This window comes from Corvus hawaiiensis, chromosome 25, assembly GCF_020740725.1.
Source record: "Corvus hawaiiensis isolate bCorHaw1 chromosome 25, bCorHaw1.pri.cur, whole genome shotgun sequence".
Lineage (NCBI taxonomy): Eukaryota > Metazoa > Chordata > Aves > Passeriformes > Corvidae > Corvus > Corvus hawaiiensis.
The window spans coordinates 7,035,033-7,058,185 of record NC_063237.1 but is presented as its reverse complement, the minus strand read 5'-3'; the positions used below and the strand labels follow the sequence as shown (position 1 = coordinate 7,058,185).

At 49.6% G+C, this 23,153-nt stretch overlaps 3 protein-coding genes across 5 annotated transcripts in view; all 3 read right to left on the bottom strand.

Moving 5' to 3' along the window:
• Nucleotides 1-62: 62 nt before the first annotated feature.
• Nucleotides 63-2,592, bottom strand: TMEM25 (transmembrane protein 25). Its single transcript, XM_048328863.1, has 6 exons — nt 2,100-2,592; nt 1,732-2,016; nt 1,201-1,491; nt 842-1,126; nt 654-740; nt 63-556 (listed from the first exon to the last, which is right to left on the bottom strand). Exons 1-6 carry the CDS (start codon nt 2,182-2,184, stop codon nt 483-485), a joined length of 1,107 nt encoding a protein of 368 aa, XP_048184820.1. The 5' UTR covers nt 2,185-2,592; the 3' UTR covers nt 63-482.
• Nucleotides 2,593-2,685: 93 nt separating this feature from the next.
• On the bottom strand, nt 2,686-3,972 carry TTC36 (tetratricopeptide repeat domain 36). Its single transcript, XM_048328866.1, has 3 exons — nt 3,683-3,972; nt 3,250-3,438; nt 2,686-3,179 (listed from the first exon to the last, which is right to left on the bottom strand). The coding sequence occupies exons 1-3, from the start codon at nt 3,789-3,791 to the stop codon at nt 2,911-2,913; spliced, it is 567 nt and encodes a 188-aa protein (XP_048184823.1). The 5' UTR covers nt 3,792-3,972; the 3' UTR covers nt 2,686-2,910.
• Nucleotides 3,973-4,071: 99 nt separating this feature from the next.
• KMT2A (lysine methyltransferase 2A) overlaps nt 4,072-23,153 on the bottom strand; it is a 42,052-nt gene continuing 22,970 nt past the window's right edge. For 2 of the 3 annotated variants that reach the window (XM_048328834.1, XM_048328835.1), the window contains exons 16-36: nt 22,718-22,891; nt 21,861-21,971; nt 21,537-21,610; nt 20,860-21,053; nt 20,440-20,546; nt 20,159-20,296; nt 19,495-19,653; nt 19,090-19,207; nt 18,932-19,010; nt 18,521-18,681; nt 17,682-17,867; nt 12,763-17,062; nt 12,369-12,449; nt 11,785-11,849; nt 11,230-11,400; nt 10,631-10,705; nt 10,195-10,369; nt 9,700-9,807; nt 9,180-9,263; nt 8,723-8,852; nt 4,072-8,373 (exon numbers count right to left, since the gene is read on the bottom strand). In XM_048328834.1, the coding sequence (XP_048184791.1) occupies nt 8,098-8,373; nt 8,723-8,852; nt 9,180-9,263; nt 9,700-9,807; nt 10,195-10,369; nt 10,631-10,705; nt 11,230-11,400; nt 11,785-11,849; nt 12,369-12,449; nt 12,763-17,062; nt 17,682-17,867; nt 18,521-18,681; nt 18,932-19,010; nt 19,090-19,207; nt 19,495-19,653; nt 20,159-20,296; nt 20,440-20,546; nt 20,860-21,053; nt 21,537-21,610; nt 21,861-21,971; nt 22,718-22,891 (6,966 nt within the window). In that variant the 3' untranslated portion in view covers nt 4,072-8,097. The remainder of the gene's footprint in view (nt 8,374-8,722; nt 8,853-9,179; nt 9,264-9,699; nt 9,808-10,194; nt 10,370-10,630; nt 10,706-11,229; nt 11,401-11,784; nt 11,850-12,368; nt 12,450-12,762; nt 17,063-17,681; nt 17,868-18,520; nt 18,682-18,931; nt 19,011-19,089; nt 19,208-19,494; nt 19,654-20,158; nt 20,297-20,439; nt 20,547-20,859; nt 21,054-21,536; nt 21,611-21,860; nt 21,972-22,717; nt 22,892-23,153) is intronic. The other variant, XM_048328836.1, reaches the window with a different exon arrangement.

The following is a 23,153-nucleotide window of genomic DNA, read 5'->3' as shown; positions in this document are numbered from 1 at the left end:
CCTGTTGAGAACAGTCCCTTAGCTCCTGCCAAGCAGAAATAACCTGTGCGGCACCACAGAGATGCTTGAATTTAGTTTATTGCTGTTGGGACGGCTCTGCTCTGCTGAGCTCCCACCTGTCTGCCACAGCAGCAGGGACAGGGACAGAGAGGATCATGCAGCAAGCGAGTCGCAAACCTGCTAAAGCAAAGCTGGTGCTTGGCTTTACCCCGGGAGGAATCACAGTACTAGTGCCTGGCTATAAACAGCTTTGATGCATTTTGATTATAATAGAATATTGGTAAAATTTGTGGACTACATAAAACCGTGCCTTGGCTGACAGCACAGCTCCCAAACCCTGCATCACATAGCATAGCACAGAGCTGGGGCTGGCCAACTCCCACTTCGATCACAGCCTTCCTGGCACCCTCGGCTGCGTGGCTCTGGGGGCTGGTACGTACCTGGTGCCGGGCAGCCCTGGCTCACAGGCACCACGCTGCAGCTCACAGCCAGATCTCATCACTGCTCATGCTGGGCACTTTGTAGATGCGCCCGGACATTGGGAGCTGGACAAAACCTGCAGGACAAAGAATTCACTGCCTGTTGGGGCAGCCACGGAGCTCCATGTCCCACAATACATCTTTTGGGGCTGCTGGCCCACCTGCTCCCCTTACCAAGCTTGCTGAGGACCAGGGAGTTCTCCAGACCCAGCAGAGCACTCTCTTCTCCCCCAGCACCAGCTCCTGCATCCTTGGGGGAAGCTGCAAGGAAGGAAGGGGATGAGAGCCAGGACATCTATTCCTCACCCAGGCAGGAACTGGGGCCCCACGTGTCTCGCTGCACTGGCACATCAGGGCTTTACCTCCATCTTCCTGTGCAAGGTCACCGAGGCGCAGGTTGGGTGGCAGGGACCGGGTCTGGCGGGGCAGACGTGTGCCCTGGGGCTGCGGGAACTCAGAGCTGTTGCAATGGGAGCATTGGCTGGGTGGGCTGTTCCCCTCTGCTTGCCCTGGACCTTGCACCAGCTTGGGCAAGCGGCATGCCAGGCAGGCAGCACAGGATCCCAGGCTGAGCAGGGCGGCTAGGGCCAGGGCTGCTCCAATGGCAACACCCAGGACAGGCAGCTCCACACGGGCATCCAGCAGACCTGCATGGGCAGCACAGACCCCCTCAGCACCCTTCCACCCAGCCATTGCACCATGCCCACCCCTCAGCAGCTACCTGTGGGCAGGAGGGAGGTGGTAGTGATGCCCACACTCTTGGCTGCACTGACGGAGAGGTTTCCAGCTGTGCAGCTGAGATGGATGTGAAGCAAGCGGTTTGCCAGCCCTGGGTAGCTTGTGGCACCGAGGAGGAGAAACTTGGAGGCATTGGCCATCACATGCCCATCCTGGTCCATCCAGGTGATGCTGGCGGGTGGGTTGGCTTGCACCAGCACAAAGAGCACCAGGAGAAGGCCAGAGCCCTTGACCTCCTGGTAGCGGGCACCTTTCTGCAGGATCTCTGGCTTATCTGGGTAAAAAAACAGAGGTAGAGAGGTGGGCAGGTGGGATGGGGGCAACACAGCTGGGAGCAGGATTTGTCTCGCCAGGGTCCAGGAGTGCTTGTCCACCTTGTTTGCACAAGACTGACAAGATGCTGCCCTGCTGTGGCTGTGACAGATGCGGGTTATGGTCCCGCCCGAGTTGGATGGGAGCCCCACACGCCCTCCCCACATCCTGGTCTGGAGCAGGCCGACACCGCGGACCTTACACTGTACATTGAGGAGGATGGAGGTGTTGTAGGTCTCAGTGGAGGTCAGGTTGGTCAGGGAACAGTTGAGCTGGTGGTCGGAGTGCTGGCCGGTGAGGGTGAGGATTCTGGCAGCGTCCGCAGTCGAGAGGTTGACTTCCTGTTTCTGATCGTTGAGGTACCAGGCCAGTGTGGCACCGCGGACTGGCCGGGGAACCCAGCAGCTGAAGACATGACTCTCCCCGTGCTGCAGTGTGCACACTGCTCGCGGCTGCCCGTCAGTGGTGGGGTCCAGTTCCCCCAGTGCTGCCAGAGAGCCCGCGGCACATCAGAGCTGCAGCAGCGGTCCTGCTCCCGGAGTCATGCACCGGACCCCACCACAGCCTCACCTGCCAAGCAGAGCACCAGGCGGCTGAGCAGCAGTAGCAGCAGGAGGGCAAGGGCAGCCCCCGGCCAGCCCCTGGGACACCCCATGGCATATCAGCCGTGCTCAGCACTAGGAGAGAGGCAGCTAGAGCAGGGACACGGGGGCGTCCACCACGCTGGGCCCCGGTGTTCCGGCACAGAGCAGGGTCGGAGGATGTGGCCCAGCTGCACCTTACCTGCAGCATTGCTGCTACTGTGTCCAGCCCAGTCTGCAGTGCGGCTCTGCGCCTGGGCCCCGGCACGCAGGGCAGTGCATGCGGCGCAGGGGCGGGCCCCAGCACGGCTGCGAGCAGTCATCCCTCCCGCCGGGCCGCCGCCGCCTTCCCCGAGCGCGGTTGCTGCGCGCAGCCGCGGGGTCAGTCCTGCCGCTTGCGAGAGCGGCCGGAGACCGCCCAGACAGGACGGGGTCTGCGCGTCCCCGTGCCTCCAGTCTGCCCTCGTCAAGGAAGGCGGCCCAGACTTGCACCCACCAGGCCACACATCTCACCGCGGCTGTGCACGCTTGGGAATCACACCACAATGCCTGCAATACCACAAGCAGAGCCCAGGTGCTGGAAACAGAGGGAGGTTTATTGGGGGTGGAGCAGAGCGAGACAAACGCAGCAAGGTGCTTTGGTACTTCCCAGTCCCTGGCTGTTAGCCAGGAGGAGGAGGAACAGGAGGTCTGGCACCTGAGGTGGACCTTCTCCGGCCGCCAGGACATGTCTGCCTGGGCCACCTCAGGAGCACGGCTCTACCCAGCCCACTCGCTGCCTGGCCCATGTCCTGCCCGTCTCAGTCGCTTCCAGTGCCGTCGGGGTTGCGCAGCCGACCGAGCATCTCGCAGAGCATCTGGTTGCAGAGCGCAGAGTAGGGGTTGAGAAGCACGAGCTGCTGTCGGGCGAAGGCGCTGCCCAAGCGCGCTGCGCGCTCCCAGTCCCGCCGGGCCTCCTCGTCCCGCGCTTGCAGCCGGCGGATGAGGCCGCGCTGCACGAAGCTCTGGCAGGCGGCACGGCCGCGGCCGCGGCTCAGGCGGATGGCGGCGTCCAGGTCCTGCAGGGCCCCTGGCAACGAGGGGAGGCATTGGTGGGGGCTGGGGGGTACCAGGGGACCACCCGCACCTGCGCTGCTCACCTGCCACGTCCCCGCGCAGGCGTAGGGCTTGGGCCCGGTTATTGTAGCCCGAGGCGCGCTCAGGAAGCAGGCGAATGGCCTCATTGAACCGCTCCAGGGCCGTGCTTATGTCTCCTGACTCAGCCGCAGAAACCCCCTGCAGCTCCAGCTCCCGGACTTGATCCAGCAGCTCCAACGGAAAAGCTTCCACTATTGCAGTGTAAAGGGGAGACCTTGACTGGGAAGCGGTGGCACCAGGACACCCCACGAGGCTCAGTCCCACTGCCACCCTACACTCCCTGTCCAGGAAGGGAACAGACACAGGCAGGGTGCCGATGTCCAGCCTCAAGCAGGCACTGCTCCCAGCCTGCAGAGCCGCCTTCCCTGCCTGCCTGCTTGCCCCATGGGGACCCTGCTGCCAGTTCCAACGAGAACCTGGTGCAGCATCACTGACCTTCATCCCGGACATCGTCCTCCTCCTCATCCAACCCTGGGACATCCCCAAAAGGGGTGCTGGGGTTAAAGATGGTCTGCAGGACAGCCCTGTCATTCGCCGTGGCCATGGTGCTCTCTGTGAGGGGGCTGCAGGCACAAGCAGGCTGCCACGGCCCGGTTAATGTTCACCCTGCCTCATCCTATCGCAGCCTGGGTGTGAGGCCCCACCACCTGGCCAGTGCCCCCAGACAGTGGCCCAAGGTGACCCACACACACTCGAGCCGAGGGCTCCTCACTGAACACCCTGTGCAGTCCTTGGTGCTGGCCAGGGGATCCCATGCCTTGTGAGTGTCCTGGAGAAACAGCAGCTCTTCAGTTCTCAAGAAGAAATGGAGAGAGCCCTCTGCAGCAATAAACTTGACATGTTTATTAATTAAACTATCACTTAAATAAAAAAAAGTGCATAGAAAATAAACATGTTTAAAAACTCCTTTTTTTTTTTTTTTTTTTTTTTTTTTTTTTTTTACAACTATGTACACTTTTTATTTTTACATTCAGTCTTTTGCAGAGCTTTCAGCATTTTTTTTAACTATTAAAGTATTTCCTTCTTCCCTGTGGCAGGGAGTTAACACTGATGTACTTTAGACACATTTCCTCTTAAAAAAAAAAAAAAACAAACCAAACAAAACAACAAAAAAACCCAAACAGCCAGAAGATTGGAAGAACACAAGAAAAAAAAGGTTTTGTTATACATGATAAGTTGTCAAGAAATGTATTTCTAGAACATAACCTTGCCTTTGCAGAGCTTTTTTTTTTTTCCTTTTTTTTTTTTTTTGAAACAATTATTCACCTACCTGTAGTTACTAAAGAGACTGTAAGTTCAATAAAAGAAACACCACAAGTATAGTTCTCGGCTGATAGACAAAGCTACTGTACCTTGTTAAAAAGATACCAGGAAAGCACAGAGCACATTTTTCCCTATATGTAGGTGGTACCCCAACATTCATAACCAAAATGAGAGGAAGGAAAGGAAGAAACCAAGTTGTACAAGTACTGACTGTAACAAGAAGGGCCAGGAAAGGCCGAGCCGCCCGCTCCCAGCTCCCGGCCCTGGCTGCCGGTGGGAATGTGCAGCAAGGCCTTCCCGGAGCCGTGAGCAACTGTAACACAATCCTTATCTATAGTGTTAAGAGAATTAAAAGCCATGAACCGATACTGAACTAGGCTTCATTACACGGTGCATTACTATATTAGTTCCTATACATATTGTATTTATAGTTATAAAAAAATTTGCAGGTGTCGGGAGTGGACCAGTGTATGGGTGAATGGCATGATTCTGCACAGACCGTCCTGTTGAAGAACCCAGTATTGCTTTGAAATGAAAGAAAACCAGAAAGAAAAGATACCCAGCCCTTTGCAATGACCCGCTTCTCCTTTAAAAAAAACATGTCGGTTTGTACAAAAAAAACCAAAAACGCCCTAAGGTTCCTTTTTTAGTATTTTCAGATACCATGATCTGCGTCAGTCCTTAGAAAATATACATTCATACACGGGGAGCTGGGTGCTCCTGGCCAGCCCAGGCTGAGGATGGGTGGGCTCAGCTGCCCTGGTTGCCCCAGCCCTGCTGCCACTTGCCCCACGGGCCCAGGCTGGCCATGGCGGGCGCAGCTCCCTGGGGGTACACAGACAGTTTCACTGGCCACAGCGGCTCCTGCCAAGGCAGCCGCAACGGGAATAGCAGCAAAGCAGGCAGCCCGCCGGCTCGGCTGGTCCCGGCGGGAGGAGGTTGCCTGGCACTTGGATCCTGGGGGACTCCTGAGACACAGCGCTCCCCCCGACCCTCCTTCCCACTTCTCCCCATGTGGGGTGGCTCTGGGCAGTGCTTCCCAGTGGAGCCTCCTCCCGCAGCCAGGAAATCGGGAGGCGGCAGCAGCGCAGGGGTGAGAAAGCACGGCGTAGCGGAGCTCTGGGATAAACTCAGGGGCTTTGCCATGGCGAGGGCTGTGCCCCCACCCTGCATCAGAAATGGAAGGAAAAGGGCCAAGAGCAGCTGTGCCCGGGGCAGAGATCCCCCAGGTGGGCACTCTCTGGGCTCCCCAAGGTATGTGCGTTCCCAAACTGTCAGTGCATCAAATCATCTCAGTAACAAATGCAGCGTCAATGTGACTTCGTTTTCAACAGTTACCCACAAATAATCCTCACACAGTGCAATAACAAAAGGAAATCGGCAGGTTCCGAACCTCCCGAGCGCTGCTTTTCCTTCTCAGGGCAGAGGAAGAAGTCTCAAGACCAGAGAGGTGTGGATTGGGGATGCCCCTCTGAGAGACCTGGGGAGTCAGCAGGCACTCCCAGTCCCTTCCCCACCAACTGCTGGTGCCAGTTCAGAGCAGCCCTCGGATATGTCGGCTCCAGGAAGAGAGGCTCCCGTATCAACTGCAACCTAACCAAAAGGAAAGCTCAGAAAAGCAAGGGTGCTTTCTGCTTTCCTTTCTACGCAGAAAAACCCATCTGCCTTTGGGGGATAGACTGTGGGAGGAGGTGCGTGTCTCAGACTGGCCTCGCAGCAGAGAGGTATCGAGGATCAAGTCTCATCCTATCTTGTTTTTCCTTTTTAAACCCTTGCAGGATGCCAGTGCAGGCAAGGCAGAATCAAACTTTCTGCCCGAGTCACACATTCTCCTCCCACAGAGCCAAACTCATACCATGCTGGGCAGCTCTCCCTCCTGCCCCTGTCCTTACGGGCAAATACAGTTTAAGGTCCAGCCAACCCTCCTGGAGACAGTTACTGAAGTCAAAAAGGCAGAACAAGAGTAGAAAACAAAACTAAAGCAACCCCCCCACTGGAGAAAGGCTCAGACTGTGTCCAGCCAGGTATTTCCTAGAACCGTCCTATGAAAATAAAAAAAATCATTAAAAAGAGATTCTCTTAAATTAGGATAATACCACTGTAAAAAGCCTCGTCATAAGTGCTTTCCCCTATGAAGTGCTTCTCATAGAAAAATATACAAAATATATTTACATTTATAAAACCTTAAATACTAAACTGTAAACAGAACAGAGCAGAATCCAATGTTGTCACTGTCAGGCTTGGGTCTCTCACCTCTCTCTCTGGTTTTGCTCTGAGGCACAGGGCAGACCCCATGGGAAGGAGGACTCACACTGCTCCAACCAGGATGGTGGTGTCCCTCAACTTGCTCAGACCTGGCCTGGTTCCTCGTCCACTGCGCCAATGCCTCACGCATTTCCTGTAAGTTAGGGGATGCTGGGCGGACGAGGCCGGCTGGTGCTTGGCCTTGCCTTTGCAGAGAACTTTGGCTCTGTTTTGGTGCCCTTGCTGTGTCTTCTGGGGAATGCAACATGACTACACCCAGACGACTGACCATGACAGGCACCAGCCTGCAGGGTCACTCTCCTGCCTGCCTCCCACAGCCTTCGGACACTGTGGCACGGCGGAGCAGAGCGGGTGCCTCCACACCAGTCCTCCCTAGTTCCTGCTCTGCAACAGTGTGCAGCCAAGGCTGAGGCTGGCTCGCACTCCCCCTCTCTCCCTAGAGACTTCTGCCCGGTTCCTTGGGACACCACTGGCTGGCTGCGCCAGCAGCTCACTGGGCAGAGGGGGAAGCCAGCTACTGGAGACAGGACCCAGAGGACCACTTCCCTCCCACATGGCTACAGAGGGAGGGCGTTGGTAAACGGGAGCCTTTGCTGGCAAAGACTTACAGTGCCCCAACTGTTGGCACAAGCCCTCTCTTCTTGCCAAAGAATGCCAGGAGTTCCCCTACTCTCAGGCAGGGATTTCAGAGCAAGATGCCAGCAGAACTCTTCTTGTGTCTAGTTGTGGGCTGCTCTGTTCCACTCTCCTCATGAGCAGCCAAGCCAGCCCCCTGCGCCACAGAGCCCTGCGCAGGCAGCACACCTACTCCCACTCACACGTAGTGTTTTGCAGACATGCAGTTCCAGGGGGTCATTGGTGAGGCACAGCTCTTCTCCCCAGGAGGCAAGCTCAAATACTGCGCTACCCAACCACCGACTCAGCCCTCGGAAGCAGAGCTTTGAGCCAGGAGACAGAGAGGGACACGACCCATGACTGCTGCCCCGCGCCTGGGCCTGGGGTGACCTCCCCCCCCCTCCCACTCATTAGCCCCACGCTGAGAAACAAATATGGGGGCAGGGGGAAATGAGAATAGCAAAAACATAACCACGCTGAGGATCTTCTCCAGCCGCCCATGTCTCTCACAAGGGTGAGTGTGCACATGCGAGACATGAAGATGTGGACTCGGACAAACACAGCCGCCAGTCTCAGGTCCCTGAGCCCAGCCCATCTTCACTCCTGCTTCTGGCCTCTCTGTCCCATCCGAGCGGCCAGGGAGGGGCTCACTCGAAACTTTGGTTCATCCCAGGCCCTGCAGGGCTCACTTGCAGCTGATGGAAGTTCTAGTTTAAAAACTTCCTACATTTCTTGGCACCACAGTTACAGGGCAGTTTGTTGCTGGCGTCTTCAATGGGGAACTTGTAGTCATAGGTGAGCTCTTCCCCTCTGTAGATTTTGCGCATGGCAAAGATGACAATGTGTTTCTGGCCATCGATGTTGATGACCCGGGAGTAGCAGTTGGGCTCGCAGGAGTGGTTGATGAAGCGGGCCGCATTCCCGTGCATGGTGGCATCCACCACTTCAGAGTCATCAATGCGGAACATGTAGCACCCGATGCCCTGTGCAGGGAGGACAGAGGAGTGTTAGCGCAGGCAGGGCAGCACAGCCACCCCAGCAGACAGCCCAGCTCCGAGGGAGCTCTGCAGCCTCTCTCCACCAGGCCTCACACACTCCTGCCTGAATCCTTTCATGCCCACATTCACTGAGACTAATTTGAGACCCTGCCCAGACCACAGAAGGAAATGAGAAGTGCCTCTAAAGCTCCAGCAAAAATGAAAATAGCCCAAATTTGTCATCCCAATTTGTGATGTTCCCAACAGAATTTTCATACAGGCCTGTCCTACCTTCACAGCCACTTTCTAGCTCTCCCAAACTCTTTAAGAACATCTACAAAAGCCCAAAACTCACCTTACTGTCGTAGTATTTCTCTCGTTTGTCAGTGAGGATGGAGCGAATGACATTGCCTGAATATTCTATCACCATCTCACCTGCATCGATGTTCCTTTTGCAGAACAGACCCCGGCCATGGATAGGAGACCTAAAATGCAACAAGAAAAGTGAATTATTTCAAATGAGACAAGCAAAACTCAAGAGCATCAGATTGCAAAGGCTGCAGAAAGCAGGCTATTTGTGACAAGGACCACCGTGGTACTGTTAACCCTTCTCTAAGGGAACACTAACAAGAACACCAGCAGGTCACTCTGCCCACATCTGAGCTATTGCCAAGGTAAATCCAGGGAGAAGGAAGAAGGAAAAAGCCCCAAGCCTGCTTTTCCCCCTCAATTTTGCAGTCTGGCTTCACAGAAGGTTGCCAGTTTCCACCTTCCCCTATCCTATAGGCAATGGTACCAGAGCAAAACCGTACCTGTAGACACCAACTGCCTCCTTCGAGGTCTTCTTCAAGTGCCGGAAGCGCATGGGCATTGGCAGATCCATACTGGTCGCTCTCCTAGAACAAAGAGGCACTGCTAAGTGACGACCTGCATTTGAGACTCTGTGCCATCTATTAACTGGGGCACTTTCCAAGATGGAGTAATTTATACACTGGGACACTGCAGCCTACAGAGAACACAATCAAAATTAATGCAGTGTTTTCATATACATATATGTAAAAGGATCATTTCCTCCCTTTCCTCCTCAAATTCTCATCAGATTGTTTTACATTAGCAAGGAAAAGAAGCATTTGAAGGCAGACTGGTATGGCAGTCACCTTCAGCTGTCACCTCTCTTGTTATTGCAGGAGTCACCTCTATGTCTGGCAGTGCTTGGCAGCTTTCAAGGTTTACACACCCCTCAAAGCACGCAATCCTTACCTGAGCCAAATCTGCTCGTTTTAACACCCCAACACTATTTTCCCCTTTGAACCTTTACGCCCTGCTGCGTACCGGGCTGATTTCAGCTGCACTTCTTCCTCTTCCTCATCATGCGGGTTGTATTCTGGTGGCTGTCGGTGTTTAGAAGCCAAGAAATTAAACATATCAAATGCAGATTTCCTGCAATTTAGAGAGACCAAAGGGAGTTTGTTTTACTGTCTGAAAATAAACATGTGGTTGCCACAACAGTCTGATGTGTTTACTGCCTCACACCTTGCCTACTCTGTCCTCTCTTACAGCCCCTGCACATCAGGGTAGGCACAGCAGGTTCTGACAACCTCCTGTAATAGCCCCAGCCAGGAAAGCTTTGTTAAGCCAAGGGCCACAAAGTGGCACAGGACAATGCGCAGACTTCGAAGATGCCAAATGGTTGATTTTCATGTGCCAGCTGTTAACATTTAACTGAGAGCTTTAGTGCTGCTGAGATTTGTTGCTTCTGTCCTGCCACAGCATTAGTTATAGAGCCAAAGGGCTGTTAACCCCAATACCAACAAGGCTCACACTTGCCTCAGGTGGACTTCGGCCCGAGCAGAGCCATGTGGGTTCAAAGGAGGTTCATTGGCCTCCTCTGGCTTGTGAAATCTGAACTTGTAGTTGTGGCAGTGCTTCGCTCCATACAGTTGCTCAATCAGGAACACAACAGTATCATGGATAATCCCCAGCATCCTCAAACCATTCACACCTGGAACAAGAAATAGAGCACAACAAACACTAACTATCAGTGCAGACTTAGAGCAGGAAGGTACAGCAGCTTGTCACAAAGAGCTGGGACACCACACTGCTGTCACAGCAGCTCTGTATTAGCTATTGCATTCTATGCGAGAGTTTCTAATCCTTCCACTATCCTCCATAAAGCACGCAGCAGGTCAACTGGAACTATTAAGACGCTAAGACCCTCACAGAAAGATCTGTTTGCTCTCCTGCGTTCAGCGGAGGGTGTTACCTGCAAAGGACAGCTGCTTCAGGCGGGCGTTGGAACGGGCCTCTTGCACCTTGTCAGTCAGCGACTTCCAGGCATCTGCAGCACACACACAGGTGACAAACGGTGACAGGGTATCCAAGTGCTGGGATACTCATATTTAAACACACTAATTGGAGAATATGAAGTTTGCAACTTTCCATAGGCCATAAATTAAGATCCTTGGATCCAGCTGCTTTAATTCTCTTGAAAAGTCACATTGGCATAAGGGAAGGCAGGGTATTCAGCAATTAAAAAGTCTGGACACCCAATACTCCACTGTGTGATCCACATTGCCTATTTCTTGACAAACTATGGTTCAACATCATTGGTCAATTGATAAAACAAAATGGGTCAGTGATATACATTCCACTGAATATATTATGTTGCAAAAAAAGAAGAAAAAGAATAGAATCCAGGCATTATCAGGAACTAGGATTGTTCTAGGGCTGCAAAACAAGAGATTTCTCTCTCTCTTTTTTAAAAATCTATAAATAAAGCAAATAAGAGGTTCTCAGAAGTAATAATTTTACTTCTAGTAAGGACAGGTAAAACCAGTACAACCAATACTGCACGGTTCTCACCTTCAATGCTTTCTGCGCAGATCTGAAAGCCATCATCACTAGAGATCTCAAAAACCAAACCTTTTTTTGGTTTCTTCTCACCAAGACACTCTTTCCTCTTTTGTTCTTGCTGAAGCCAAAACATAAGAGGGGAGCTGAAAGTGCTCTCTTCCTCCTCGAGAGCTTTTGAGCCTAGAAAGACAGAAGCCAGCACGAAGATGGGAATTGGAAAGAACAATGCTTTTTACACCTGGTGTCCCACGACTGAAAATAACTTACTGACTTGCCTTTTCACCAGCAAATCCAGCCAAGAAAAAAATGCTACAGACCGTTGCAGTAAGAATGTGAAATCTCAACTGCTGAAATTCTCACAAACTAAAAACAGAGACAAAACTATTTGTCCAAGATCTACAAATAGCAAACAAATCTTTCCTCCCCTTATAGCAAGGGAACACAAACTAATAGCTCTGAGCCTTTTCCTTACAGAATGACTAACATAAAAATCAAATCTTCAAACATCACCTTCCCAGTCCTGGAGAATTCCAAGACTAGATTGTTTTTGAAGAAGTGACATACCTGCATTTTCTTGCTCATTTATTGAGTTCTGTGTTGATTGAGGTTCTGGGACCACAGCTGGTTGCCTTGGGAGGGAAGGAGGAGAACATGGGGAAAAATAGCTAACAACCTGCCTCATTTCCTCACCGACCCTGAGCAGTAGTCCATGAAAACTTGAGAACTAGACAGATACAAGAACCTTTTCCAGATCAAATGTTCTGACATCAGTTCAGTTGGAAACGAACAAACAAAAGATTCTACTCAACAGCATTTCTGTTTGCAGCCTCTATCAGTCTGTGGGCAGCAGCCTAATTTCACACAGCCAGTGACCCCGCTCTCTGTGTCACCCCCACTCAGGAATAAGGTGTAGGCCAACAGTCAGACACTGCTGAACGCGCATCTCGTCAGCGGGCACTGAGCTTCCCACAACTACACACAGCTTAATGCAAAATGCTTCCATATTTCGTCTAAATGTGACTGTACATTTCCCACTGAAATCTCCCCAGGCATTTTAACTAGGAATGCCAGACTTCCCACATTCTCCATACAAATCCCCTTCAGCTCAAGCGAGCAGAATCACATAGAAAGGTCTGTTCATCTCTTACCCTGCAGACTGCCCCCGTGGCTTCTGCAACAGCTGATCTACGCTGGCTGCATCCTGCGCATCTGCCTTCACAGCAGGAGTCCTGGAACAAAAAGATTTGGGAACATTCAAAATATCTGCCAACCCGTGTGTGCCATGAATGAGACTGGAAAGCAGGAATGGATCCACTGGGGATTGCCACGACGGACTCGGCAGTTCTGCAGAATTGCACAAGTAGCAACAACAGTTCCTAAGATACAGAGAACCAGATCACACTTCCAGCACCGCATCAGAATCAAAAGTTGCACTTCACAATTTGCCTTGACTTGCACAACTTGCTGGAGAAACTAGTGCAAGATTCTCTCATACTGTTACAAAACACCTCAGGAAAGAGCAAAACCAAACTCTCCTCTTACCCTGTAGCTGAGACCTGGGGTACAGCAACAGCCCCTTTGTCAGGAACATGAGCTTCAGAAGAACCAGCCCACATGTGAGAAGTTTTGTGCTTCTTTCCATTCCCTTTGTCTAACAATGGCTGGATGCGTTTGATTTTTGGCTTCATTTTTGTGGCACCCAGCACAGAGCTACTCGCAGACTGCTGACCAGGTGATGGGGAGCCTCCTGGAGATGCTGAGCTGGCATGCATCACTGACGAGGAAGCCTTGCTCTGTTCGAGTCCGGTATTGTTTGGAACATCAACCAGCTGTGGAAAGCTTGACAACTGCGTCGTTGCCGGAACCGTGCTAAGGTCCAGCTGGGAGGATGCAACCCCGGTTTTATTGGCTAAGAGCTGTGTCATGTGCTGAAGCTGGTACGAGCCCTCTGGGTCAGCAGAGGATGGAGCGACTGTCATGCCCATTGTCTGTGCTGAGGGTAGAACACATATGCTTGAAGCAGCTGTCATGGCTGCCGTAGATGGAGTTTGAGATGCTCCCAGTTGTGAAAACATCCCAGAACTTGGCGGTAAAGTCATGTGCTGCTCCTGAAGACCAAGGCTTTGCTGACTAGCTTTGATCAGGAGGTTGCTTATTGAACCAAGGTCCCCCAATAATCCAGGGCTTGTTAACGTTACTGAACTTTGTCCCAAAACGTGACCAGGAACTGACCCACCAGTACTAGGGGCTGCCGTGGCCTGCATGGACACGACATTCAGCACTGAGGAACTCGATGTTAGGCCTGATACAGGCCCTGCTGGAAGGTGACTGGCATCTGGACCAATAATGCTGGGAGATGTGCTGACTGCAGTAGTGGTCCCACCTTGCGGAAGCAAAGATGTTTGCTCAAAATACATGACCCCAGACTTTGACCTTTTGATAATATTGGGGACAGTTCTATGGGATGTTGAATTTGCAATGGTTCCCAAATCCAACGGGTGATTAGAAATCTGGGAAGGAGCAAAATTAATTAAGGTCATGTTGGAGACCATATCAGAAGGAGCTATAGCAGACGGGGTTCCAGAAGGAGCCAGCTTCTTGTTCTTCCGTGACTGCAGACGAGATATGGGCCGTTTCTTGCCCAGGGCAGCAGCTGGTGTAGAAGCAGCAGTACCAAGGTCTGTCCTCTGACTAGCTTCAGACACTAAGAGCTGAGGATCAGGGGGTGGCTGCACCCCAATTAGAAGACCTGGTGAAGGACTGCTGATGTTTGGTGGGAAGCCTGTCTGAGCGGGTGTGGAGAAGGGATGTATATGCTGGTGATGGGACATGGGCAGGAGACCCTTGCTCGTGGGAGGGAATAACGACTGAGATGGGGGCAGGCTCGGATTTAATCCTGTGGTCAGTGTGAGCCCGCTCCCCATGGGCCCCAGAACTGAAGTGCTGGTTTCCATCACACTCTGCGCAGAACTAACGGAGGGTGTTAACTGTATCTTTTGGGTGACACCATTGGGAAGAGTTTGGAGGACATACAGGGGCTGCATGTTTTGATTAACAACCAGAAGTTTTTCTGCGGCTGGCTTGAGGTGGGGTGGTGTCGTTTGCACCGCAGCATTGGAGATCTGCGAGGGGCCAGGACTCTCTGTGGAGTTTGGCACATACTTCTGGCTCTGGAGGGGAACAGTGGGTGATACCGGCACCTGGATACCCGGAGTCCCGCTGTTTCTTGTTAAATCTTGGTTGCTGCCATGCCCTTGCTCGACAGGGCCGCAGGCTGGGCTGGCTATATGCTCTGCATCTATGTGACCCTGGATGAAGTGATCGGGAGTCATGTGTCCTTCAGGGCTGGGGTCTACCCCTGGACTCAAGAGAGCTGCATCACCTTCCCCTGAGGCAGATTTTTCTGTGACTGTCACTCTCTTCTCTCCAGACTCTGTGGAAGGTAAGGCAAGCATCGACCTCTCTCCCGAGGAGGAAAGTGAAGACTCCGAGATAACGGCAAGCCTATTGTGATTTTGGCTGGGCACCGTAGGGCTGCGAGTGGTCAGAACAGAGAGATCGGAAGGAAGCTCCAGTGGCAATTCAAACTGCTCCTCTGCTGATATGGAGGAAGAGACACTGCTGTCCACTGGTTCGGTGGTGGGGAGCTGCTGGGAGAACACCTCAAACAAGCCCATATCCTTGCCACGGTTGCTGTCAAGACCTAAACCTTCTCCAAGCGTCAGGAGCTCAGATGACGAGGACTCCGGACTTTCTCCCAAAGCCTGCATAGATGGTGTGTTCTTCAGCACAAAGTCCATGATGTCAGAAGGGAGTATGTTCCCACAGTCATCACTGTTGTTATTGTCAGAGTCAGATTTCAGAAGTTCTGTGTTGAATGTGTCCAGTAAGTTCTTGTCAGCAGGTGTGCTTGCGTGAGCCCTGCGGCCCGTTTCCAATGAGCTCAGCTGTGCTTCCAGAGAGTCCTGACTCTGCGCTTTAACCCTGCTCACAGGGTGGCAGTTATCAATCTTGGGGTCAGTTTTGTGGACAGTGGAGCTCTTGGTGACTTGCACTTTCTCACCAGCTTCTTCAGTTCTATCCAGCTTTAAGGTCTCTGTCCCATTCTCTTTGCCACTCCTTTTAGTTACCTGGCTGACTTTTCTGGTCGTTGCTGTGACACTTGTATCACTTTCAGTTCCATCATCCACACCATCTAGCTGTGAGATTTTTGGAAGATCACACTGCTCCTCCTCCCTGAATAAGCTATGGGATGTGAGCCTCTCCTCTGTGTTTGAGGAAACCACCGTCCTTGTAAAATTGTAGTAGTATAAGTCGTCTTCATCTGATGTGCTCAAGTCATCTGCCCCATCCACTTGGCCTTCCGCAGACCGCTTCCCTCGCTTCTTGCCAGTTGAGTTACTGTAGAAGGGAATGTCTTCCTCTCCATAGGACCTCACACCATACAGAGGAGTCAATCCAAAGAACATATTGGATCTGGCCCGAGCACTTCTCCTTGGATACCTCCGCTTGTATGACCCTTCTTCTTGAGCTTTAGTGCCATCCTGGAGCATCAAGCTGTTATCTTGCATGGGCAAATTTTCGTATGTGTTATTCTGAGATTCCTGTGTTGGTGCTTCATTTGGACTTCCCTGAATTACAGGGTTCTCTTCTGGGCTTTCTGAAGCTGAGGAGGGCTCTGCCAGAGCAGCCAGGTCTGCCCCTGCAGACTGAGTTTCGGCATCACTTTCCAGCTGTGCATTTTTAGACTGGTTTTCACTTTCCATCTTGAGAGGAGTCAGAGTGACTTTAACAGTGCGTTTCCTGGGTGCCTGCGATTCCTTAGGGGCTGCTTCAACCTGCACTGCAGACCCTTTAGATGGCCCTTGTGAAGGTGGAGACTTCTCACCAGACTTTTCAGCAGGAATATTATTACATAACCTCGGGCTAATTTGTTCAGTTGCCAAACCCTGATTGCCAAACTCTGGTTTCAGTTCATCACTGCCCACTGCTTGACCTGTCTCTGTAAGAGATTTCAGGGAATGCTTCTCTTTAAAACTGTCTTTCGTTAACTTTTTGCCTTTCTGACGCCTGTCTCTGGGGGCAGTAACTACCTGCTCACTTGCTGCAGGAGATCTATTGTTTACTCCAGCAGCCTTCAAGGCCTTTGCATCCATCTCATCAACCACAGTTGTTTTCTCTGGCTGCACAGGTTCCATGTGCTGATCTCTGTCTTTCCTTGGGCCTCTCTGATGCAAAGGTGGAAAGGGTATTGCTTCTTTGGAAGAAAATGATCCTGAACACTCTTGAAAGGTTCCTATTTTAACATTCATTTCTGTGCCCAATGAACTTGTTGGCTGAGTGGACACTTTAGAGCTTCCTCCAGAAACAAAAGTATGAGACGAATAATCTGTGTCCTTTGAGGTTTTCATCTTCTCTCCCTTAGAAGCCGCACCTTTGGCTATTAAATCTGAACTGCTGGAATGTTTCCCTTCTGTAGATTGAGATGCATCCAGCTGGTAAGTTTTATTTCCAGTTGTAGCCACTGTTTTCTGGGAGCCTGAACTGGTAGAGCAACTTTGAACTGGAGCGCTTGGAGGACCTGTGCACACTGACCCCACAAAGCGGTCAGTACTTTTGGCAGTCGGTTCATATTCTGAAGAGGCCCCCATGCTGGAAACTGAAGACACACTGTGCCTGGAGTAAGTGTTTCCAGCTCGTGTAGGGGAAATCATCCGGAGTTTTGATTGTTGCTGTGACAAAGAAGAGGTGCTGTGTCTCCGAGAACCAATGCTCTTAAGTCCCGAGGACAGCAAAGGATCTCCTACTGTCACTATTTCATGGGTCACTGGGGTAGGACTTCCTGAGAAACAAAGGCAAGAAAGACTGTCAGGTGATTTTAAACCTTCACAATCAACGCACATCCAATTCCTCCATACAAAACACAAGAAATTAAAACGCAGCAAAAGTTTTTGGCCAAACAATGCCAACACGGTGTTGATACTTTTGGGTAGGTGTTAAAGACCTGATACCATCAACCAGGATCCAGCAAGTTTGTATCTCAGGGTTTGCTATCTCAACTTCAGATGTGTATGTTCAACATTAGTTTGAAAGAAAACATTAGTCAGAAACAGCTCCTGAATTACAATACCAGATTTCCAATTCTCTCTGGAAAAGTACTGACTGAAATATTAAGTCCCTAACTGGTATCACAGCGCTTTTGGCTCACTACTACTACATGGCCCAAATGCTGCCTCTTCTTCATCCCAAGGGAATGTTTGTTTCAGTTGTGCATTTCTTGGCAGGCCATCTCTACTGTGTATTGTTAGAACTTTCCCCTCCTCAAACTATTGCCATTTCACTGCTTTCTCTAGAAACAGTAAACTAAACACCCCATCCTGAAAGAAGCCAAGAAAGACAGGAACTAAACCAAAAATACTTCCAAAACAAACCTCAATCAAAGTCAACAGGACTAGAAATACCTGCAGAGGGTAACGGCCTAGAGCCAGGAGACCTCTGTGCGGATGGGTAACTTGGCGCCCTGATCCTGGGACCCTTTGAGACCACTGGATAGTAACAGGAACTAGAGGTCTGAGAATGCAAGGGACGATCTGGTGATGGTGGGTTTACAATTTCAGGTGCATTTCGGGTGTCTTTTGGTAGAATTTCTGTTGTTGAAAAAAAGAGAAACAACAATATAAGCCATCACTGAACGCTAAAAAGCTATGATCTGATAAAGTATATACTATTACCATGTTCCACTTGGAGAATCAGGGTATTTGTTAAATAAACACGAAGTCAAAGATCTGACATCAGATAATGTCTGGTTTCTTCTTGAAAGAACGTTTTCAAATACTTGTAGCAATTGCTCAGCTTACACATGAAATTTCACCATGTATTTATAGAGTTTAAGATTCTGTGTTAACAATGACGACAACTATAAACATTTAAAAAATCTTTCACAGCTTTACCCTTGGATACAAGGAAGCAATTTGGAAATACAGAAGCACAATATAACTATTCAACATTGTATTGAACAACTCCCGTATTACAGACCAACACCAACACTCCAAATACAGTTTGAAATTTTAGATCACTAGAAAATTCTCTGAGTTGTAGACTAGAAACCATCCCTGTAGCAGTGTTCGTTTGGCTCAAGTTTTCAAAGTTAGCAGTAAATCCAGGAGCTTAAAGTCTTAAGATGCTGTAACATGGAAGCCTGAATTGGATTCTAGTCCAAATTTAAGAGATTTGGTTTAGGAGATGCACTATGGCAATACCATACAGAGAATATACTTCTATGAAGTCCTTAAAAGATTACCTGAAAGGGGAACTGGGCTATGGGCAATTGTTCTATTATCATCATGCTCTACAGTGCTGTTGATGTCAGGTTCTACGACCGGAGGTCGGCACTCCATGATTTTGCAGGTATACACACAGCGCTTCCTGGCATCTGTTGTGCTCCAGTACACCCTGGAGCACCTGGAAGATAATTCAAACAAACCAATTTACTCAACAGCTGAGTACACCTCATTTCTGTTCTAAATTTTCCATTTCTCAAAACTACACTGGCCAAAGCCCTCCTGGCAGAATGCACTGCACACCCAGCTTAATCAGAGATTCCTCAGAAGTGTAGGAAAAGCTACAGTCAATTTTCCCATATGTTACTTCAGTGCTTGTTTGACATGAAATATAATGAAAGACATCAACTCTTGAAACAGCTTATACTCACTGATAGCCAATGGGAAACAACTTATCTTCACAGTCTGAGAGGTCATTCAGAATTCCTAAGCAGTCTATCGTCATTGAACCTGAGCAGAGAGAGGAACAGTTCTGTGAACCAGATTCCAGCACCAAAGGTGGATCAAGTATCCAGAGACTAGATCATACCAATCATCATGTGGATGTTCTCTGGTTCCAAGCCACTAAGAAATTTTCTTCTCAAACTGATCCCTTCAAAGTCCACAAAAACTCTCCTAAGAACTTCAAACCCATTCTCAGGAACCACCTGGAACAAGAACCAACAAAACCACTTGTTAATTAAAGGAACCACCACATGTATGGTACGCAGTTTGTCCTAACTGACGCTCAGTTTGGTCTTTTGGTTTTTGAACTACCACACAGCACCACTTGCCAAACTTCTCTGGGCCAGTTGTATTAGTGACTTCTTTTTAAGAGCACTGTGGTCCAGCCCTTGTTAGCAAGAAACACGTTCAACACAAACTTCTAAAAAGTGTTCATAGTTACAGGCTAACCCCACCCTCAGAGTGTGAGGCAGAGAGTGAAGAATCTTACCTCTCCTTTGATCAAGTCACGATGCCTCTGGCAGTAAACTTTCTTATCGTCCAGAAAGACACAGTTCTTGGCTCGTGAGCACATGAAATGATAGTTACTGGTACAGGAAGTGAGGCAGCAGCCTACTGTGGCGCCTGACTTCTGGCAGAACTCACACCGCTGCAAAAACAAAAACCAAAAAATTAATCCCTTCTAAAACCAGACCACCATTGCTATTGTCAGTTGGGTTTTTTTGGCACAGACAGTTGTTAAGAGTAATGCCTGATCTCCCGCTTCATTGCCACTCCGTTTCACTACAGTGACTCACACACACAAGCGAGACATGGAGGAGGAGGTGAGAGGAAGAAGGATCCCTCACATGGAACAACTTTTTCATTTGTGGACTGGTTCTTCCAGGCCTTTCCCAAACTTTCCTGCTTGTGCTTCATATCCAATCCTCACATTTGCAAGCTCCACTTGGTCTCCACAATATTTCTGAACCGAGCAAGGATAAAATAACTTTCCAAATACCTTCAGTCAGTTCTATTACATATAGTGTTAAACAAAAACTGCAAGGAAAGGACAGAGAAGAACAAATGCACACAAGGCATCTTTTAGCTGGGCTCCCATCTTGTGATTCTAAATCAGCGTGAAGTTTAACAAAGTGTTCTTTACTTCTACCCACCAGCTGCTTTCCCCGGATCACAGCCATGTGCACGTTTTTCAGAGAACCATCATCATCTTCAAACACTTCTGCTGACCACAAAGCACAGTTCACATGTGTCCATTCGTTTTGGCCAATATAGAGAAGACGTCCAGCATCCTGAAGAATAGAAGGAAATGTTCTTTTCAGATGCTCTAGAAGACACAACAATTCACAAAACCCATCCAGCCTACCCACAGCACCAAATCTACAGCACTGCTTAAATGGGGTCCTACAGAGACAGGCATGGGGCAGATACTCACGTTAGCACTGTCATCACCATATTTCAGGCACAACGCACACTGCCTGTTGTCTTCCACATCCGGAGGTGGGTTCAGTTCAGGACTATCCTCTCTGCTTCCGTCAGAGCCTTAGAGTTAAAAGAAAGAACAGTATTTTTTCTTGAAATTCAGGGAGGCAAAAATTCATCTGGAGGGATTGTCAGTAAGTGAACATGGTAGAAGAGTTTTCAATAGCCAGCTTGGAAAGCAAAGCAGATGTCAGCCTCTGCAGAACCTTCATTCCGGGGGAAAAGAGGTGGGTGCAAAAGCATTCCTGGGTCCAAGTTCGGCTCAGAAACATCTCATATGTTACTGCCTCTGAATGATTTCAGGTCACAGAGGTCTCCAAGACAGCTGCATTTCTGGGTTTGTGATTGGCAATCTTGACATTGGTTCTCTTACCAGAGATGGGAGGTGTAGGAGGATGTAGAGGAGTTGGTGAATCTGGCTCTCCAGGCCCTTTGAGTTTTGGAGCTGGAATGATTTTCTTCATCAGAGGGGGCTGTTCAGTGCGGTTGTTCTCCTCACGCTCCTGCCACTGAGCATAATTATGGTCGAGCGACGGGGGCAGCACCGCATTCGGCAACATACCACTGCTGAGATGCAGCAAGGAGTCAGTGTCACACCTGGCTGCACCAGGGGACCTTATGCCCTGCCTACCTGACGTCCACCCCCCAGCAACAACTCCATTAATTACCTACAGCCCGCATGCCCTCCCACCAGTCACATCTTAAGGTTAGTGATGTGGCTGCCTGCTTCTTTGAAGGGTAACAGATGCAGGAGGGCTACCCCAAATGGGGGTGTGAGAAGGAGGAGAGGGAAGGAAGGTCAGGACTGACAAGCCAACACACAGTATACCTAGTTCTAAATAAGAATTTCAGTTACTCTGCTTAAAACAAGGAAGTGTGTACAAAACACGGGAATGGGATTATTGTGTAACTTCTTAGGAAAATCTAAAAAGGAAAAGAAAAAGGGAAAAACAGAAATTCCAACCCCACAAACAGGCTCTTTCAATACGTTTTGCTTGGCCAGCTGGCAAACAGCAGGGTGTTGCAGTCAGATAGAGAACAATTACTTACTTGCTTGTTACTTTATTTGGCTCCCAAAATCTGGACTTTTTTACACTGAACCATGGAAAAACACGCTCCATTTGCTAAAGGAAAACAACATCCCATGAGAAAAGTTGGACAACATACCAAAAAATTCAAACACGTTCAGCCAAGATATACACATGTAAATGCACAACTAGTAACATTTCATTAACATTAACAATTCTGACAATGTATTATTTTATTCCTGGAAAGACCCAAGCAAGGCTAAATGTGGTGGCCCTTTGGACTCCAACATCAACAAGCAGTGGTAGGATACCAAGCAGATTTCAAAGTAACTGAAGGCCAGCTCACCCGAATAAAGAAGGACTTGACCATGCTGTTGGCCTTCTTAATCTCTGGCTGCCCCCCATCAGAATTAATGGCTGCTTGAATTATCTTCACAATGTCATCACTAAAATCCAACTGTAAGAAATCCACAAAACTTCACATTAACAGGATTGTCTTTTGCACAGCTATACCAACCACTAATTTTTTAAGGCATCAAGTAAACTTTGAGGTAACTGTAAGATTGAACCAGAGCATCAACTTAAAAGCAGAAAGGGTATTTGGCTGAGAAGAAACAAGCAGCCCTCTGCATTTGTAAACTGGCTGGCAGAGCTGCTACACCCACAACTGTTCACTTCAGCTGACTGCTGACTGGTTTTAAATCCACTAAACTAGCTGTCTCACAAGGATTTGACCAAAATCTGGTGCCAGGACATTTGCCAACCACTTTGCAATATACAATGTTCCCCAAGATTAAAAATTTTGTAGGAAAAAAAGAGGAAAAGGCTGCTCTCTGCAAAGAGAACTGAACCATGAAGCTTTAGTTTCCAGCTAACCAACTGCAGCAGGGCTATTTGGCCAGGCCTTCAGTCAGAATTTGCATGTTCAGAATGACCTGTCCTGCTTTTATCTACATAAATGTCTGACTAAGAGCAGATGGGGTATAACCAAGTACCACTGCTGGCTACAGAGAGCCCCACAAAAGCGTCAATTACTTGTGTCTGGACCAATATTAACCAGCATCAGCCAGATTTTTAGCAGCATGATAACCCACTTCCTTGCTCCTAAAGAAAAGGCTTAAACTCATCAGTTATGAACACCATAGGTGATGAAGCAATTCACAGTGTCTAGTAACAGAGTGGAACATGATAACTTTGACATACCACAGAAGTATAACCTCCTTGATCCATTTTCCTTTTCACTCCTTCCAGATCCAGAGGTTGCTGCTCCTCCTGTTTACTGACTTCTGTTAGAACAGGAGGATCGGGACCCTCAGGAGAGCTTCTGGATGGGATACTCTCTTCTGTCTCAGGATTTAAATCAGGTGGTTTTGCTGCCTGTGAACACCAGCAACGAGACAGAGAGATGTTGACTACTGAAATGCAGCTACTCCTGAAGATACACTCTCAAGCACATTTATTGGCCCAAAGATTCTCGCTAATGTGAAGGAAAGGAGACCAAAGTTCTGAATTTCTGTCCGAAATGTAGGGGCAACAATGAAAAGCTCTTAACCAGCTTTCTGCTGAGACCTGTAAGGTGCACAGCAGGACAGAGCCATCAGGCGTAAGGATCAGACTCATTGCTCAGAAGTCTTATTTC